Source organism: Bradysia coprophila, unplaced genomic scaffold (genome assembly GCF_014529535.1).
Source record: "Bradysia coprophila strain Holo2 unplaced genomic scaffold, BU_Bcop_v1 contig_232, whole genome shotgun sequence".
NCBI classification, from domain to species: Eukaryota; Metazoa; Arthropoda; class Insecta; order Diptera; family Sciaridae; genus Bradysia; species Bradysia coprophila.
The window spans coordinates 17,990,115-18,009,879 of record NW_023503493.1 but is presented as its reverse complement, the minus strand read 5'-3'; the positions used below and the strand labels follow the sequence as shown (position 1 = coordinate 18,009,879).

General features: G+C 33.4%; 1 protein-coding gene across 2 annotated transcripts; it reads left to right on the top strand.

The window, feature by feature from the left end:
- Positions 1-3,015: 3,015 nt before the first annotated feature.
- LOC119077143 (DNA ligase 1) lies at positions 3,016-18,450 on the top strand. 2 transcript variants are annotated; one of them, XM_037184327.1, is made up of 7 exons: positions 3,016-3,344; positions 5,246-5,431; positions 14,724-14,874; positions 17,365-17,690; positions 17,751-17,855; positions 17,909-18,128; positions 18,189-18,450. In XM_037184327.1, the coding sequence occupies exons 1-7, from the start codon at positions 3,160-3,162 to the stop codon at positions 18,336-18,338; spliced, it is 1,323 nt and encodes a 440-aa protein (XP_037040222.1). In that variant the 5' UTR covers positions 3,016-3,159; the 3' UTR covers positions 18,339-18,450. The 2 variants fall into 2 exon arrangements, with proteins under 2 accessions (XP_037040222.1, XP_037040223.1); XM_037184328.1 differs by having other exon boundaries at positions 3,018-3,311.
- The last annotated feature ends 1,315 nt before the right edge of the window (positions 18,451-19,765 follow it).

Sequence of the window (19,765 nt, the reverse complement as noted above, 5' to 3'; positions counted from 1 at the left end):
TTTAGCTATAATTCTACTATGATGTGTATTCGTGTGTATAATAATGCAGTTGTGCTACATTAAATTGTTCAATGCGTAACTTCTCAGATATATATTTGATCGAAACAGTAGGAAATCACTGAATATTCAAAATTTAAGTCTACCAACGTAGACGCTACAGCAGTATTATATATGTATTATGCACACAACCTTCAATGATTAGTATTATCATCCGTTCATTGCAATAACGTAACTATATGTTTCGTGCGTAGTTCCTTAAAATGATACCTATGCACAATCAGAAATTAACCACAGGTGGTTCTAATATACTCACAACGGGTGGAAACTAGGTGAAAATGTAAAAATTGTTCCAGAACAATTTTATAGAAAAGAAAACCTGAGCCTAAGAAAAGTGATTAGGGTCAGACCCAAGACCTATTCTCAGGAATTAAATAAAATAAAATTTTTAATTTGCCAAAATTTTAAATTAAATTCATTTCATACTCTATGAACAACACGAGCGTCATGGTATTTATTAAATCTGTAACTTCTTTTGTTAAATACATTAAACATAAGCCAGGGTAAAATATTTTAAAAAAAGGTGGTTTTATTGGTCCATTCCCGCAGCTCCCTGAAACCGTCGCCTAATATTTTTTACCTCAAATTTAGGAATACTTTCTCTTACAATGACCTTGTAAATTAAAGTTTGAGTTTGTTGTCGAGAAAATAAACTTAAACGTACGGGTCAAGGTCAGGCAAAATATGCTGGTAAATCTTTACCTAAATCTACTTTTTCTGTGCTCAGTGCACTGCACATTGATTTCTGTTTTTATCACATTTCAATACATTCAATACACATGATATGGAATGAACTATATATTTTTGCAACTCTGCCCCATAATGCAGTGTGTGTTGCGTTCTGTAATTTCAACCAGCTCATCGAAAACAATATACCAAGAAATTAATGTTAAAGTGGATTATTGTTCCGCGTGCTCAAATTATAAATATAGGCATGATAATCGTTTGCGTGCTATCGAACAACCACAAGTCTGATGGATTTCATTGCTGTTGTGATTTGACAGGTGATAGCATTTGAATCCTTGCCAAAGCAAAAGATAGCTTTCTGTATTTAAGTGTAGTTATAGGGCCATATATAGCCATAACGGTGGCAAAGCGCGTATGGGGTGCCATATAAAGAGAATGAATAATATTTTATTTTCGAGTTAATACATACTCAGCAAATAGACGAGATTCGGATGGCATGCAAAAATCATATTTTGTATGATTTTATTATTTCGTCTATTCATTGGATAATTCCATCGTAAAATGTGTTTAGAACTCAGCGAGCACATTTTCTCGATTATATTTACTCGCATTTACTTTATTAGCAAAGAGTCAAACATTCCATTGGCGTTTCCATTTTATTATTTTTCCATACTAATATGAGCTGAACGTAAGGGGGTTTCTCCTCTTTATCATTATGTCCCACAAAAATGTAAGGCTCACAATCGTGTAATTTTTGTACAGTAGAAGCAAACAACTTTCAAAAAAACTCTTCGAAGCTTGAGTGGCTGGTGAAAGGTGATCAAAAACCGACAAGGTCGTGTGGGGTTTTATTGGAAAAAGGTAATTTCATATACTACTGAGCCGAATATTGGGTTTAAAATTCATGCACACTGAAATAGTGCAGTTGAAGTTTTCAACCGAAAAAGACTGAGAACAGAAGTTTCTCAGGGTACACGAAATGTACATGGTGGTGTGAGATGTCATTGAAAAGGTTATTTTATGTACTTTCGGGTCTTATGGGGTTTGGATGCATATGCGATGAAATTAAACATTTCAACTTCTATTTCATTGTTGATGTATCCAAACCACAAGACCCTATTTGCCCCAAAAGCACATAAAATTACCTTTCAGATAATACCCCACACGACCATGTACGCTGTGTGTACCTCGAGAAATTTCTGTAAGAACAGAGGAAGTTTTCAGTTTTTGATGACCTCTCGCTAGCCACACAAGCTTCGAAGATTTTTTTGAAAGTAGTTTCTAGGTTTCTAGGGTCGAAGTCCTTTCTAGGTACATACAAAAAATTCCACCAGAAAATGTGTCCGACTTCGAGAGGCTGTTTTTAAAATCCAATCTGTCAAGAAATTTTTGCAAAAGTTTTCAATTAACAAAATCCACATGAGCGACAAAATAGGCATTTACTTGATTCAAAAATTACATCAAAGAGAAAGAATTATAAGTATATAAAAGCAACGCACTTCAAGCAAAAGTGCTCCTCCAAATGACATCCGCCAAATAGAGAAACATTGTCCATGTCCAGTTTCAGTACTCTATTTAGATACTAGATCCACTACACTACTATTTCATTCGCTTTATTATTAGCCGTAGATCATTGCCTATTTTGTCGTTGCTGTCGATAAAAAATGTTTCTGACACTTTCAAAAATTATTAACGTCCCACTTCTTATTTTAAATTGTTAAAAATTAAATTACTGCCATAAGAGAATGAAAACCTTTCATCGCATGATGGGATGGAATATGTTTCACCGAAATAATAAAAATTTAAACAGACCAGAAAATATCTTCGCGAAAAAAGTCTTAATATCCATTCAGCATGCAATTGAAGTGTAATGCCGTTTGCAAGGAAAATCAATCAAAGCTAAAGCATTTGTGGAATGATATGAAAACTTAACACAATCTAATTATTTAAACTTCAGATTTTTTTTTTTGATTTTCTTTTGTGAAATGTCTTTACACCCCCCGTCACTGATATTACATATGAATTACTGCACTCTATTTAGGATATTACCTTTAAATCACTATCATAAAGCCATATATTATAACCAAACTGTACCAAGTATGTAGACCGTTTATTATATAAAAAAAAAGTTTTGGAATGAGAAGTGAAAATGTGTATGCGAGGTAGAAGCTTATGTTTAATGGTGCTTTCGGCATTAGTAATAGAAATTTCACATTTTCCGTTGATAATACAAATCGCAACTGCTTCAAGCGCAAATCGATGAGTCTCGTTTAGAGTTTTTTTCTGTCTGGTCGACGGTGGTCGTTACGGTGTGATATTTCCAATGAAATATCTTTGTGCTTTTGATTTTAAATAACTTAAAATAAAATTGAATTTTTGAATAAAAAAAAGAAAAGAATCGGTTTGTTAAACGGAATGTCTGAAGACGCGGGATCGGTGAATAAATTAAGTGGCATTTGGATGCAAATAGATGCGATTTTACATCGAGAGAATAGAACAAATATATGGGAACATCGTGGTGAATATGCAAAAGTGGCACCAAAGAAAAAGGAAAAACTGAAGCTCAGGTCAAAAGCCTTGCTTATGTGTCATCCGCACCTGTATGAATTCGTTCATTGGTTTTAGATCAATTAATTTTAAATTTAGATTTAAACGTTCTCTAAACAAAAATGTAATCAAATAAACATGCAAATTTTGCTTCGGAGCTCACAAGCAATTTATGAAAGCAAATTTAACGAACATCTGAAAATTATTGCAAAATTCAGAATTTTAAAATCGAAAGACTTGAATTTCTGGCTAACAAAAACGAAGAAACTGAAAACGATATTTGCGACAATTCTTACTTATCAAAATTTCACTGGAGTTTGTTGCACATTCAAATGTGTTCAAGAAAAAATTCCAGATGCCTGTCGGCTTGATTTTCCTTGAACCAGCATTGTCATTGCAACTGAATGAGTTTTCCTACTAACAAAAGCCTAGGACATACCCTAGAGGGAATGTGACTGTAGAAGAATAGTTTTTCTTTTATTGTAATTAAAACAGACGGAAAATCACGGCTTATAAAAAGTGAGGTGGATCACATGTGTGTTATTTAAATTTGTGTTTCTGCAAGTCGACCTGAAACTGAATTTCTATTTTCTAGTTATCTGTTATTGACAGCGACGACAGAAATTAGCCATGAACTGCGGTTAATGTTTGCTAATTTATTCGTTAAAGTCATTGAGGTAAATAAAACATTGTTCTCTTACACTGAGCTGGTTCTCTGGTTAACATATCTATTTCCTCATTAATTGAATAAATGAAGTAATAGATTTAAAATATCCCGCCTTTAATTTATTTAATCCGTTACAGACGACAAGAATATGACCAGTATTATTATCGGCTCTATTACTTCCATCGATCAAAGTATTTTCAATTCATTGATTTCAAATCTTGTACTTCACATTTTTTAACATACATTTTACTGTGAATAAATGACAATATTACCCAGAGCTTGTCATTATTTTTGTTGCCTTTATCAATAACAGATGAATAGGCGTATGTCCTGTCAATTTAATATTTTATTTAAGCGTGTGAAATTAGCGATAGGTGGGATTTGACGTGAATATTGTTTTCCCATTGTGAATTTCATTTTTTCCCTGTACAATGGCTAAAGATACTTTATTTCTTAGGAGGAGTTGCTAAACTGTAACTTGCACAAGTAGCTGAAACATCAAGCCTTTGATCTAGACTAGAAAGACTAGAAACAATTTGATGTTGTGAATTAGTGGCTGTCTAGCTTAGGAAAGACGAAGAATAATTTATCCAAAACAATAAATGTTGCTTTAGTGCACCACAAATCGATCGATCTTTAATTTTGCTAACGACGAGTTGATTTTAAAATGATAATTTTTTAGTTGCCAATGATCTGGTGAGAGTAGAATCTTCAAAATTTTATCAACCGATAATATTAATGGTCGTCCACAGTAATTTTGATTTAAAAGTAAAGTTCACTTTGTAGGTCTTGACACAATCAAAACAAAATCACTCGCATTAGGAACTGATTCGAATTACGACCTACATTTTTATAACAAATTAACTTTGATAACCGTGATAAACACTACATTCACCGGTAAGAAACCATCTTCAACACATGAAAAAACTTAACCCAATTCGAAATGAATTTTTTTTCTTCATTCATGCTTGCCTACGATATATACAAAGTCAACACTATTTTCGAGTAATTCAGTAATTAGTTAATGAAGCAAATTTTTCACGTTCCAATAAATGTGTTCTTAGCAAAAATTAGTGCCTGGTCATGACACAACTACAAAATTTGTAGGTGCTGTAGCATAAAGTTGTTTCGAATATTTAGAAGGAATTAAATAAATCGGTATAAATCGGGTCATGGTTTTTTACAGTAAAAGTTATTAATGTCAAGGCCTTAATAGGCCCTATCTAGAATAAATTAATTAACAGAAGCCAATTCATACAACGACTTATCACATTCTTTAACATTTAGCACTGGAGCAAACAAATATCTACTCAACAACAATGAAAATTCAAAGTTTGGAGATTTAGTGGCATTGCAACAGCAACATTTATCGATTAGAAGAAAGGAAAAGATTGACAAATTCAAAACGGACGACAAGCTGAGCGAAACACATGAGACCGAATCCGGGTACATTAATCCAACAATCGAATGTAGGTATGTGATTCGATTATTATAATGAATAGTTTGCTTTTCCATTTGTGCTTTTTCATTAAGCTTTCCGTTACTGTTATGAAAGCTGCTATCCTTCGTTGTAATTCTACGAGAAGGCACTTCTGTTGTGCTTTAGTTCTGATTGTGTGTACTAAACTTTCCGTCGATGAGCAGGTATACTGTTTATAGATAAGTAGATAATGCTCGCTTCTTCATTTAAATGAGCACCCATAATGACGGTGAAACATGAAACTATAAAAAAGATTGTATCGCGTGAAATAAATAAAACTTTTACTATTTAGAAGTCACACTTTTTTTCAATTTTTTCTTTTGTTTTGAATGGTTAAAGTGTGGATGAAATTGGTTTAAAAAGTTTTCCAGTGTTTTTGTTAGCCTTGATCGGATTGTTTTAAAAAGTTTTTCTTTTGCATTTTTATTTCATGACATTGTGACTCTCTATGGGAAGTAATATGAGATATAGTAAAGAAGAAGAATGGACTTCGTTTAAGTTTTTAAATAGATCACATGCCTACACTTTTTTTTTATTTGTGTGCTGGGACATCTTTAATTCGAAAAGTTTAATAGATGTTGGAACTTTAGTTGTTTATGATTACGCCCTTTTTCGTTTTTTGCATACAAACAAAATATATGTTGAACTCGTTCAATTTGATGTCAGTTAAGACTTCGCCTACATTTAATTTAAAATTTAATTGCTATTGCTATTGGGAAAAAAAGATGAAGAGTAGAGTTTTCGTGTGAATTTTATTGATCCGAGTCGAAGCTGAGGTCAATAAACACATGAAAAATAGACTTTCAATTTTTATTCTGATTTATTTAATGAATTTTACATGCTTTTGAAACCTAAACCAATTTTCTTGTTTTCCCTAGGAGTGGAATAAACCACTTTCGACCCTAGGAAAAACAAAAGCATGGAAAACACTTTCAGTTACCTGTGAACCCGGTATTTGATTCATTGATACTACCTAAACACAATAGCCTCCCCAAAGTTCACCATTGCCCTAAAATGATTTTTGAAAAGTCTCGTTTTCGTGTATTTGTAAACCTTGGCTTGGATTAACAAAATACTAAGTTCCACTTTTTGGGCGGGTGAGGTCCGTTGACTGACAATTTTTTCAATATATATTGTGCCACCGAGAATTGAAATACGACGGATTTCAATATCGATAACTAGATTGAAATGTCCAAAATTACAACACCCGTTTTCATGGCTTATTACAACACTCAAACCAGGGTTGAAATGAAATTCGTATGAGTTATTACAGCATTCGTTTTAAAAAAATGCAAAGCAACGTGATCGATCAAATTCGAAGAGTGATTGTTTACAATGAAAATTCTGAATTTTTGTACATTTGTCTATTTCAATTCTCGGTTGGCACAAAGCATGATGTGTTACACGTATTGTAATGAGATTTTTTCAGCACACGACCCAATTTTCCTTACTCGCTCCGCTCGTAAGGAAAACTTGGGTCTAGTGCTGAAAAAATCAACATTACAATACTTGTAACACAACATACTATTTAATCAATTTCATTTTTTTCCGTTGTTAAACTTCCGAAACATCAGAGTAAAGTACTTTTTCTGTTCTTTATTTTCTTGTAAATTTGCGACAAGGACTCGTGCCCTCGCTCCGCTCTGTCCGCAAACTTCCCATTCGTATAAGTTGTCTATTATTCAGTTTCATTGTCTTATTGCTAACGTTAATCAAAAGTAAAAGATGCGAGTGTGAAACGATTAGAGGACTCTTTCACCTTGGTATAATATAAAATAGTTCCGCAGACGTTCTTTTCTTACACTTCTCGCTTCGCTCTGGCCGCAAACTTCACACTCGTTGGAGTTTTAAAGTTTTCTGTTTGATTGTTTTTAGCGTCATTCCATACATTCAGAAATTGGTTTTTCATAAAATTTTATAAATATTTTATGTCATGGCGTGAAATCTGCTAATTTTGCCCGTGATAGCTGACTATCACCGTTATAGAAAACTATCATGCGTGATAGCTGACTTTCACCTGACTATACCTGACTATATCCAACTATCACCGTGATAGCTGACTATCATGCGTGATAGCTGACTATCATGCGTGATAGCTGACTATCATGCGTGATAGCTGACTATCATGCGTGATAGCTGACTATCATGCGTGATAGCTGACTATCATGCGTGATAGCTGACTATCATGCGTGATAGCTGACTATCATCCGTGATAGCTAACTATCATGCGTGATAGCTAACTGTCATGCGTGATAGCTAACTATCATGCGTCATAGCTAACTATCATGCGTCATAGCTAACTATCATGCGTCATAGCTAACTATCATGCGTGATATCAAATTCCATCTAAGCAATCTTTTTCGAGTTATTGGATTTCCAACAGTGGAAAATACTGTTTTTCTGGAATAACTTCCAGATCCTTAATCCCACATAGCCCATCTTCGGACTAAACCTCAGGAACTCAATTCTCCGTCGATTAAAAAAGTAAAATTAGTAATTGGTTGATAATTACTCAAGTTATCGTGTCTACAAGCAAAATATTGGGACAAACAATTCCGTTTTTCATAACAGTTCATACAACCTTCGGGATAAACATTATTGGGTATTGTCCGGCAAAAGACCCTGACTTACAGTCAGGGGAACAAACAAAAACTCTACTTTTTATTCCTTGTTATGTAAAATACTAGTAATACACGGTGTTGAGGAATTTCGCGCCGTGTCATTCACAATAAACCACAAAGTGACATTTTCCTTATACAAAATGTGTCATTTAGGCAATTATTGTGAATGACGCAGCGCGAAATTCCTAGCAGCCCAATACACATATCTTGAGTCTCATCTCTACAACCACAAAACCTAGTTTTCTACTCACATCGTTACGCCTACCTCGCACCCTTTAAATGATCGTTTTAAATGATTGAGATTGTACGGACTGGTAAAAAACAAGAAATAGGAAATTCAGCTATTTACATATCAAACCGACACCACGCAATACAATACAATAATGTAGTTTATTGATATGTAAAATTCAATAAAACCCTTTTATAGGAATGCGTAGGTGAATGTAATAAATTCATTTAATTAATCTCTAAAGACGTGATGATTGACATGCAAAATTGAAAATTGTCAGATGCTTTTTGATAGTTCAACATTACGAATGGGTCCAGATCCTTTTTTATTATAGATATCGCCCAGGTATTTATAATAAACCGCCCAACCGTGAGTTTTAGAGGGAAATAAAAAAAGAAAACTATGAAAATCGCAGATACAAGGTGAATCCTCATTTTTGTTTCCTCATTTTTAGTTTGCGTGATTTATACCTCATACTATGAATGACAAGATTTATGTACACAACAACTGTAAATCCCAAAGCAAATTGAGTTAATGTTTTTATTTCTGAGTCCATGTTTTCATTTGTTTACTCATTAAACAAGAAATTTTCTTCATATAACATTGCAACGAGCATAGTCTGTTCATAAAAAACCATGTTGTGAATAAATCATAACCAAATCAAATTTTTTCTATTTATTTCTATTCTTCTTTGTAAGATTTTCACAACTCTGTTGTTATTTTCTTTTCGTTTTCGTTTCTTTACTGTTCTTTACTACAGTTTTATTTATGGGTCTTTTCCACCTAATATGCACATTAAACCTTCTTATATGTAAAAGGAGAAATAAAACACATTACATTTCTGTGTTGTTGTATACATACTATATAGACTACAAATCGTAAATCGCTCTAACATGGAATTCACCCCGATGATGTAGCTATACTATTTCCCAAAAGAATTACACAGAATTGAACATATATTCTCATTATTAAGGTAAACGCGACTTTATAGATGGTTGATAGATAGATAGATAGATAGATAGACTCTCTATATTCAAATTTTTGATGTTCGTGTAAACATATTTAAGAATTTTTTTACAAATCAAAAGCGTCAAATACTTGCTTGCCTTCGAGTACAGTAAAGCGTCTAGGAAACGTTGTTTTAAAATTCCTGTGTGATTTGAATAAGTTTCACCAGTCGTGACAAAACGGTTGGTTCTGATCAAGTTCCATTGATATTTTCATAAAAGACGGACGAAAAATGGATAACGATTTCGGGATTGATTGCACTTTCATAATACAATCGAGGTAATTATTAAGTGTACAAATGTGGTTTGTTTAAACCTTCAATCATTGCGTTACACGTTTACACAACGGTTAAATGTTCATCGTTATGGGAAACTAAAACATTTTTGTCTGTAGTATTATGCATTCAACAATCAACCTAGACATTGTTGTTCAAAGTTATTATCTTGTGCTGTGGTCCAACTGTACGTTTTACAGATATTTGCATTTGTGATACATTTCTGAACAAAATTGATTGATTTGGCTTATCTTACCGGAAAAATATATGCTTGATTGGCATGAGTGCTCATTCAAAGAAAACTGTCCATTTAAAGTGCTGTTTGATGTCATTCGAATCCGATTTATTAGTAAATACGTTCCACATCACTTTTCCAGAGCTTATTAGAAGTTTTACCCAGGTGAAAAATAGTCATTTGTGTACCTGTTTTGGACGATTGATTTAAGGCAATTTCGCGGATTGTAGGCCGAACGAAGTGAGGTCTACAAGCGAAAGTGCCTTAAATCAACCGTCCCAAACAGGTGCACATGTGAGTTTTCATGCAGAGGGCCGGAAACCCGAGAAAATTCGAAAAATTGCCCTCATTTTCGGCCCCGAAGCCTCGTTGACTCGTTTGACTCGTTGTATTTAAGGTATTTACAAAATGTAAATATTATCTTTACATGCTTGCTAAGCGGGGCGAAAAAGAAATGTAAACCCACGGGGCGAAAGCTATCGCTTTCGCCCCTTGAAGTTGACATTTCTTACTTTCGCCCCGCTTAGCAAGCATGTAAAACTATATACGTCACTCGGAAAGTAACTTTCTGACTTCTCCCTTGTAACGTAATGTACTATTTCGTGCGATTGTATAAGGGCAATAAGGTGTAGAAAACTAATGGAGACGGTTATTGCGAACTAGGAGGATCTTAAGCTATTTATTTTGACCTGTGGGAATGTGGTTGCATCCCTCGCCTTTGGCTCGAGCTGGAAACACAACACTCGCCAAAACAAAAACAAAAACTCCAAATCTACAAAATCCCTGTTAAAAGAAAAGTGCTTGAATTTGACATGTACGGCTTTTGACGCATATAGTGTGTAAAATGATGAAAGTAAACGAAAGTTTTGTTGAATTCAAACATTTTCATACGGGAAAGCAATCTGAATTTTGCTTAAAGGTCCAAGGTTTGATATTAAAAAAATATTATTTTTTTGCAAAGTGATTTATAATCCACAAAGCTAATACTCTTGAACACAATTTCGAGAATTCCAAGCCATTTCCTTAAACTTGTATGAATTTAAATACTCGTTAGAGATTCTTTTATTCATTGTCGTAATCTCTTTTCTCTAGAGATTTCTGTACTTGCGTTCTAATGGCTTCATTGTACGTTGTTGATATTCTTTGTCCAAATACTTGCGTTTTTGGGCAACTCAACTAAATTTAAACTAGACCTATTCTCTAGGAATTCGGTTGAAAGCTGTCAATGAACATTATGACCCGACCTATAGATTTCTTTTTTGAACCAATTCCCTTCAATATAAAACCAAAATTAAATACAAACTCAGTTGATATGAAAGGACACCGCTTTTGAAATCAAGAATAAAATGTTAAGCTCCCCAGCTCGACGTATCTATGCATTGAAACGTCTGAAATTTATTCAGGTCACGTCATATTCATGAACAATACATTACAATTTGCTGGTGACATAACATCAGCTTAAAAGAATGATTTGTCACAATCCCGTGTAGTTTTTATATAGGAACACATTTTTAGCTGTTTCATCGGCAATACTGGACAACGACACGGGTTGATATGGCTAGAAAGAAATGTGTAAAGGCAAAAATAAAATTAGTGGGAAAAACGTTTCAGTCATCAGTTGAATGTTGTGCGTAGTTCGCTAGATTTGGATACTTGTGAAATGACATTTTATGTCGAGCATGGAATTCTATATAATCTAAATATCGCTGAAAGCATATAAATCATTATTCAGCCTACAGCCCTTTAATCGTCCGAATTTGTTAAATTCAATTAACAAGAAACGTTAATCGACGATTCATATTTCTCAGTATAATAGTAAAGACAAAAGTGGGAAGTCAAAGGGCGGTGCAAACACGTTTAAAAAAATAAAACTTTCCTATATATCCGATCAATTGATTAAACTTGACCTTTTCTTACCACGGAAAATTACACATACATACACATTTATTGCTCCAAAGTACGTTGCAAGCTCGACTGTAACACCCGCGCATTCAATTCGAAATGTATTTTTGACCATAAATCATAGCTAATTTTACTTTCATTCTGTTCCGTATATCCCTTAGCGAATTCAACTGCAAACCTCAGCTTGTAGCACGACCTAAGCTTATAATAAAATCATTATGTTTACACTTTATTCTTATTTGAGCGAACACATTACGGTTTGATTAAAGGTTATGATAACGAGTATCCGTAAGTCGTAAGTGTAAATAAATTAGTTACATCCTGCTGAAAATGAAATCGGTAAGATGACTTGAAAGTGGTGAGAGTTACCATGTTTCAAAATTATATTTAACTAAGCGCTACGGTTATAATTAGATTTTCTATGAGAATAATTTACTTAGGAAACTGTAAAGCTAATACAGCGCTTATATTATTAAATTGTATCATTACGCCTTGAAACAAAAATTAAATCAACGTAAATTCTGTTCAAAGAGGCTTAACAGAGTAAGCATACTTAAAATACCTCCTAACCGAATTAAGATTTACATTTTGTATGTTTGATGAGTCTAAGTATTAGGGCTCTTCCTTTCATTTTTAAATATGCTGAGTATATCGAGTATATCGCGTATATTCTGAGTATATCCAGTATATCCAGTATATGTTTGTATATTCCGTATATCGAGTATAAGTCGCATGAGTTTTACAACTGCCACATTCAGAAAAATGAATTTTTTTACACGATGGATTTCGATCAAACAAAATGCCAGTGTGTAGCTTGTGATCTCAGGAGTCTGGCATGGTAAATAGTTGTTCAATAGGACCAATATCGGCTGAGCGATAAGACTTTGGAAAATGTTTGTTTTTGTATGTGATTGGCACATGATTTCAGAGTCTTATCGCTCAGCCGATATTGGTCCTATTGAAAAACTAATTATATTGCCAGACTCCTGAGATCACAAGCTACACAATGGCATTTTGTTTGATCGAAATCCATCGCGTAAAAAATTTCATTTTTCTGAATGTGGCGGTTGTCAAACTCATGCGACTTATACTCGATATACGGAATATACGAAGATATACTGGATATACTCAGAATATACGCGATATACTCAGCATATTTAAAAATGAAAGGAAGAGCCCTATTGAATTGAATTTCCAAAATTATGAACTTAGTAGTTGATATTAGGGGTGAGCGATTTTTGTTTTTTTCCTCAAGATTTTTTAAGAATTTTCTACCATTCAATGATCGGAAAACATAAACTTGCTAAAAAAATATTTTATCTACCTAGGTGAAATAATAGCAGTGAAAAGGTGCTATTATTTCGCCGTCGGTAGATAAAATAGCGTATTCACCTCTGTCCAAATGTTTATTTAGACACTTGGGGTTATAACATTCGCCTTCGGCTCATGCAATAACTCCCCAAGTGTCTAAATAAACATGTGGACAGAGGTGAATAATCTACTATTCCATACAAATCTCACCTTTGTTTTTGTAGAAAAATACAAATTTTACAGCATCTTTGGCGATGTTGTCTGGAACCAAAAAAAATTGTTTTGATTCAGTGTCCGTTAAAATTTTCGAAGGTAGTACACAATCGGTCCACCGTAGACATGAGTAAGTTCTAATTTAAATCAATACAAGATCAAAAAATCAACAACGAAGACGATATTTTACAAAGGTCTACAGATGTTTAATGAGTTACCGAGTGAAATTAAGGATGAATTAAACGCGAATCAGTTTAGGAGGTTGTTATCGGTCTATGTTAAAAATAATTATAAACTTAAAAGTGATTAGAAAAAGGAGAGAAGAAGGTAGTAAAGTAAAATTTAATTTAATTTAATGAACGATAGAGGGAGAAAAGAAAATTGTTAAATGCGATAATTAGTATATGAATCAATTGTAAATGGTGAAAAATAGCAAATTCCTAATAAATATGAATCAATCAAAAAAAACTAATCGCCGCTACCTACCATGAATAGCTAAGAATAAACTACCACATATCGTCATTCAATCTCGACGAAAATAATCGATCTTGACTTTCACAATTGTGACACAATACTCGCATGATGGGACATTGAATCATGTCACAATATAAATTCAAAAATCGAAACGTGCCTAAACATTTAAAAATGATTGAAATTGGTTCACTAAAACGGAAAATCGTAAAAATATATTTTTTATTTTGAAGAATCAATAACTTTTCAATTTTTTGTTTATTCAAATTTCACATTTGATCGTCAACCAACGTGCATGACATTGACATTATTTACTGAATATTCAATAGAATTTCCCTTAATAAGGCCATATCCCTTTGATTTAGTAAGAAAAGAAGAGCATGCCAATGGGACATGTACAGTGGAAACATAAAATCATAAATAAATAAGTATAACACAAAATGCTTGGGCATAAGCAAACATTACTTAAGTGTATCTATACACACACGGATCGAATATAACCGCAAAAAAAAAGATGATTTACATTCTATTTCATTTTATGTTTTAGGTCTATTAGGAATTTACATATGAGAATAGGAGCTTTTCGAAAAGCTTTGCATTTCTATAGCATGTTATGACTAGAAACGATAGACATGTGAATGTATAACTGAGTCTGATGTATCGTTTACGATTTTTATGTGATTTCATAGGCTGAAATGTACACATGGAAACAGTTTTCCGATATACAATATACGAGACGTTTCCATATTGCGATTTTTTTACTACGATATGAAGGACTTGGCGTGATTTCGGTTTTAGTAGTTAATAAGATGTAGGTTTTACCAGTGAGAACGCGATTATTTCTATTTTAACGAGAGTTCCCAAATAAAAATAAATATTTTTTCGTTCGGAAATAAAAGAAAGTATAAATTGAATAAACGAGAAACCAATAAAAATATTAAATTTGCCGATATCGTTCGTGTTTGCCACAGATTTTTTTTTTATTATTGCAAAGTTGCAATTAGACTATTTTTTATCATAGTTTCAGCTTAACCCGAGTAAGTGCACAGCTGGAGAGGCTGATGGGGACGAATGTGGTTCGATTAACTGATCGTAAATATATGATGGAATTGCGGCAAAGAATTCATGAAGATTTTAATGAAATGTTAGCGAAAAGGATCGAGAATCGAGAGGTAAGCTCTTAGCTGTTAATATTTTTTTATTAGACTAAACTATGGTGAATTATTCAAATCTATCAATATGAAATGAAAGTTTACATTTCCTTGAATTTGAACCGCATCACCAATCGGCGATGATTATAACGATAACGAGACATTATAGGGGAAAAAAATTAAGTGAAAGATTTGAAATCAATCGATTGAAAACACTTTGATCAATAAAGGAAGTAGTAAATACGATAGTAAAACAACTGATATGCTTGCCTTCAGTGAATGATTAAATAAATTCTCGAAGTTAATTTAAATCAATGTGAAATTAAATTTCTGGCCTTCGTTACTCTAGTGATTCAAATCAAAACCATTCAACTCCCAATATAGTCTCCACCATGAAAAATTTCCAAAATTTTATGCTGCACAGTAGAATTGTTCATTGTGTACATATATGAACCTACATCAGATAAACAACCGTTTAAAAAGAAAAAACAAATTTCGAACGTATACCATTACATTCTGTGATAGGTCACGCGATATTGTCCTGACAAATAAAAAACTACGACGGATGATAGAAATTTGTTGTTTGGCATATGTTTGATAGATACCACAGATTTGCAAGTCACATTAATTGTTTGAACAAAGAAAGAAAAATGGAAAATTGATTTTTACTTTACAGTAACATATTTTGTACTTTGTAATGGTGAATGAACCCAGATTTTAACAAGTCACAAATATCGAGACACATTTATATGGTTCGTTTTCTGGTAAAACGACAAAGAAAACGAATTCCAAGAAAGGACACGTACACATACGACCGCAAAACTTTCTTTAAAAAAAGAATGAAAATGGACATCTTTTAGTACTTACATAAAATAGTTATAGTAGTGGTAGTAAGGTATCGAAACAAACCTAATTAAATTAGAAGGAAAGATGGAAACCGATGAAAATTTTTGTATTATTCGTTTTTCTTACATGTTATTTGATGCTTAGAGTAATTATACCTAGAGAGGAAATTTGTACGACGAAATGTGGTCCCAATATCAGTTTGTATAAGATACACATTTCGTATAATTTTACACCAATCCATGTATGCGTTGACGCTTTTTCGCTTTTGATAGTTCAATTTGCCCTCTTAATTAAGAGGGACACATATACCAATAAACATTTCGTTTTCATGTTGGGACCACATATTTTACGTAATTTTGTTCAAAATTTCCTCTCTAGGTATAATTAACTTTTCCCCTCTGACCCCTCCTGACCATAAATCTGCAATTGGGTCAGGTTTCAATAGTAAATTGAAATACAACTTTTTAACAATTATTAATTAACACGGAAGCAAAACGAATATCAAACTTTTTATCGGTTTCCATGTGTAGTTCTTATTTACTTAAGTTCATGTTGATATACCCAAGGATATACCCAAGGATATACCCATTACAGTATTGTAGAAATGCAACATTTCGATTATCTTACAATATTTCGTTGATGTGTTCTTCCACGGCCTGCAAAAAAACATCACTGTTTGCTAAATAATCTTCTCAGATTAGACTACTTACTTATGCATGTTAAGATAGCAACGACACCTTTCCTTTTAATTTTGATTGATTAATATTGTCAATCAATTTTCTTAAACCAAACAATGAAACTTCCTTTAAACTTTGAATAGTTTCTTCTTCTATTTCATGCTTGGGTTCTTCCTTCGTAGCATTGTTTGCCGATACAAAAAAAAGAATCAAACTTATCCATAATCGTGTACCTGTAATCTAAATAGAATAAAGTTCAAATATCCAATTTCGTTTAGTAAAAATCAACTGATAGTGTTCGTAGTTCGTAGTATAGACGTACAATATATTCTGTATAAACCGTTAGCTGAACATTTTTTATTTGATTTATGAATGGATTAAACGATAAAATAAATATCACCAATCCAATTACTCATTTCAGTTTTTCATATTGTGACGATTTTACTAGACGTGCGATATTTTAGGAGAGAAACAATTTATTGGTTTTGACACCTTCCTATCAAACGTTTGAATGGAAAATGATTAATTGTTTATTCAGAATTTGTATAATTGTTACGCTTAATAATTCAACTTTCTTTCATTTAAATAGCGCACATATCAAGGCGAAGGTATTGCGGGTACAAAATATTTTCAATAAACCTTTTTGAACCCTATCTGCTGTACGAATCATATTATTTATTGATCATGAAAAGATTTCATGCAACGATTACAAACATCAAATTTGAATTTCTGACACGACTTGACTTTTTCTTTTATCCAAACTTAGTTATTCAAAAATAGGAAATGTTTGCAACTTCTATTTGTAATCCATTCAGTTTGGATTTCTTAAAAATTGCTTTTTAGTACTTTTGTGTCTATCGAGACAGAAGGGTGCGCTCTTTGTATTTTGGTTTGAAATTCACTATCCGTATCAAGTATTTTGAATCAGTCTTTATAAAATCTGTACGCTTTTGTGCTATAAAATAACCATTTACTATCGTCGGATTAGGTGAAAGAGATGGAAAGACAGCGAAATCTTTTTATGGAAGGAAAAATCACTCAAGGCGCCGAGGACTACAGCAATCATCCGATCTTCATTGTGAATCAAACTGGTGACCAGCCAATTATAAAAAGAAGATCAAAATTGAAGACCAATCGTCAAAAAAATGCGGAACGTTTAATGCGGCAAGGTGCGAAATGGGAAAAGGAACGGCAGAAAATCAATGAAATTGAAAAACAAAGAGAAGTGGAAGACAAGGCGAGACAAGAAGCTGCCTTAAATATGGTAAATGATTTTCATTCTGGAGGTAAAGATCGGGGCATGAAACTACCAAGGTTGGTACGAGTCGTACATTAGGGCCACTGTTACACCTAAGCATTTATATTTTTCTATAGGTTACGTAACTCCGTTGCTGATTCTGAGCTTGCACTGAGGGAGTTATCAGATGATGACAACTGTAGATCTGCCACTCAAAGTGGGAAAAGCAAAGCGAAGGACAGGTAAATTTTCATTAAAAAAAATTCAAAGAGAAAAATCCATTCCTTTGTATCAGACGAACGAATTCTACTCTAAGAAGTCAAGATTCCGAAAGGAATGCTAAGCAGAGTCTGAGAACTGGACGAACAACTGATGATGAAGACAATGAAACTGATGACGAGCAAAATGCTCTATCGCACGGTTCGCGATCGCATCGAAGTCAAACGATTGGTAAAGGTGACACTGATAATCTACAATACGAAGACCCAATGGTTAGCGAGTTAAAACAGACAGAGGTTTTCCACTTTTCCCTTGTCATTCAATCGGTAGACGCTTACGTTTGTTTTAATTTTTAGTCGGTGAAAGATATGTACAAACTGGCTAACGAAATCCTTGGTGGACAAGTCAATACCAATTCAACAATAACTGAGGAATCGTCTGAAGAAGAGGAGCAGGAGGAGGAGGGAGAAGAAGAAGAAGAAGAATGCGTCTCAGATGATTTATAATAATGATATTAGAGAAATATACTTAGAAATAACGCAATTTCATTAGAGTATATCGCACAGTAGATATTTTATTTTGTAATTAACTCGATACTACGAATACAATAAATGTATGTATAGCGTGTTATAAATAATGTGTGTGTAGAAGCAATGGTGAACAGTGACATTTACTCGCTCTTTTGCTTTTCAAGGAATTTCTTTTTGCAAGAAAATGTACAACCAACATGAGGAAATATAAGGTGGCCGTTAACACATGACCGACAAGATCCGGCTTTGGAAATATCAAGTCATTTGCAATTATTACTAACGTCAGACGTCATCAAGTCATTTGCAGTAAAATAAATGAACATCATCATTTCCGATCTTGTTCTTAACTTCAACGAATTACTACGAAATCTCACGTCTTGTCTTATGGATAGGCTGGGTAATTGACGAATGAGGTTGCGAACAAATAGAGTTTAATATATTCTTATTTCGACCCATGTCTATACAAACAAAGGGTACTTCTATGGTCGGTCGATTTTTGAAAAATTTTAAGTCGTGCTTCTGGACCCAGCTGGGTCTTAAAATTATCGTGGGACTAAGCTGAGTTCGATCAGCTGGGTCCAGAAACTCGACTTGAAATTTTTCAAAAATCGACCGACCCTAGTCAGAACTGAACGGTAAGCGTACCCTTTCTAAAATATATTCTGTTTTAGCTTTGATTGGAAATATGGAATGGATGCAACAACAGATCTAACAGAATCTCTGTATAATAGATGATAATGTACAAAAGTTCCTCAAACACTGTCATAACATTCGTATGGTTTCGCGTATTACAAAAAGAACTTTTACTTCAGTCCAAGAATCTGAAAAATTCTCAGAATATGATTCTTTCACCCATCTCACAGAGAGGAACTCTACTTGGCGGTCTTATGTATTTCAGTCGTCTTGTTCAAATGTAAAGAAGACTGATATGCAGCGATTTCTTTACACTCCTCAAATCATCGGTTTCCTTTACCGTGCTAATCCAGCGGAAACTGTTGTGTCGTCATAAATCATAATTTGAAAAAATCATTAATTATGTCTCTCTAAATCACTTTAACAAGGTAGATCCTATTAATCACAAACGAGCAATGCTAGTCGAGTGTGTAAAGTCCATAGGTCCATAAATGTTTTTTTTTTGGGGTATTTAAGCGTATCGTAGACACTGATTAAATTCGATTTTATTAATAATTTGACGTCAATTAATCTAAATACACACACAGAAAACGTTGATTGTAATTTAATTTGTGACATTATTTCCTAACGTGAATTTTATATATATCTTAATACCCCCACACGTGTGTTAAACGCCAACCGACGAAGTACAGAAAAACGGGTGCGATACACACTGTTTCACACTTTGATGTGAAATTTTAATTTTAGTCTGAATATTGTGTTAATATATC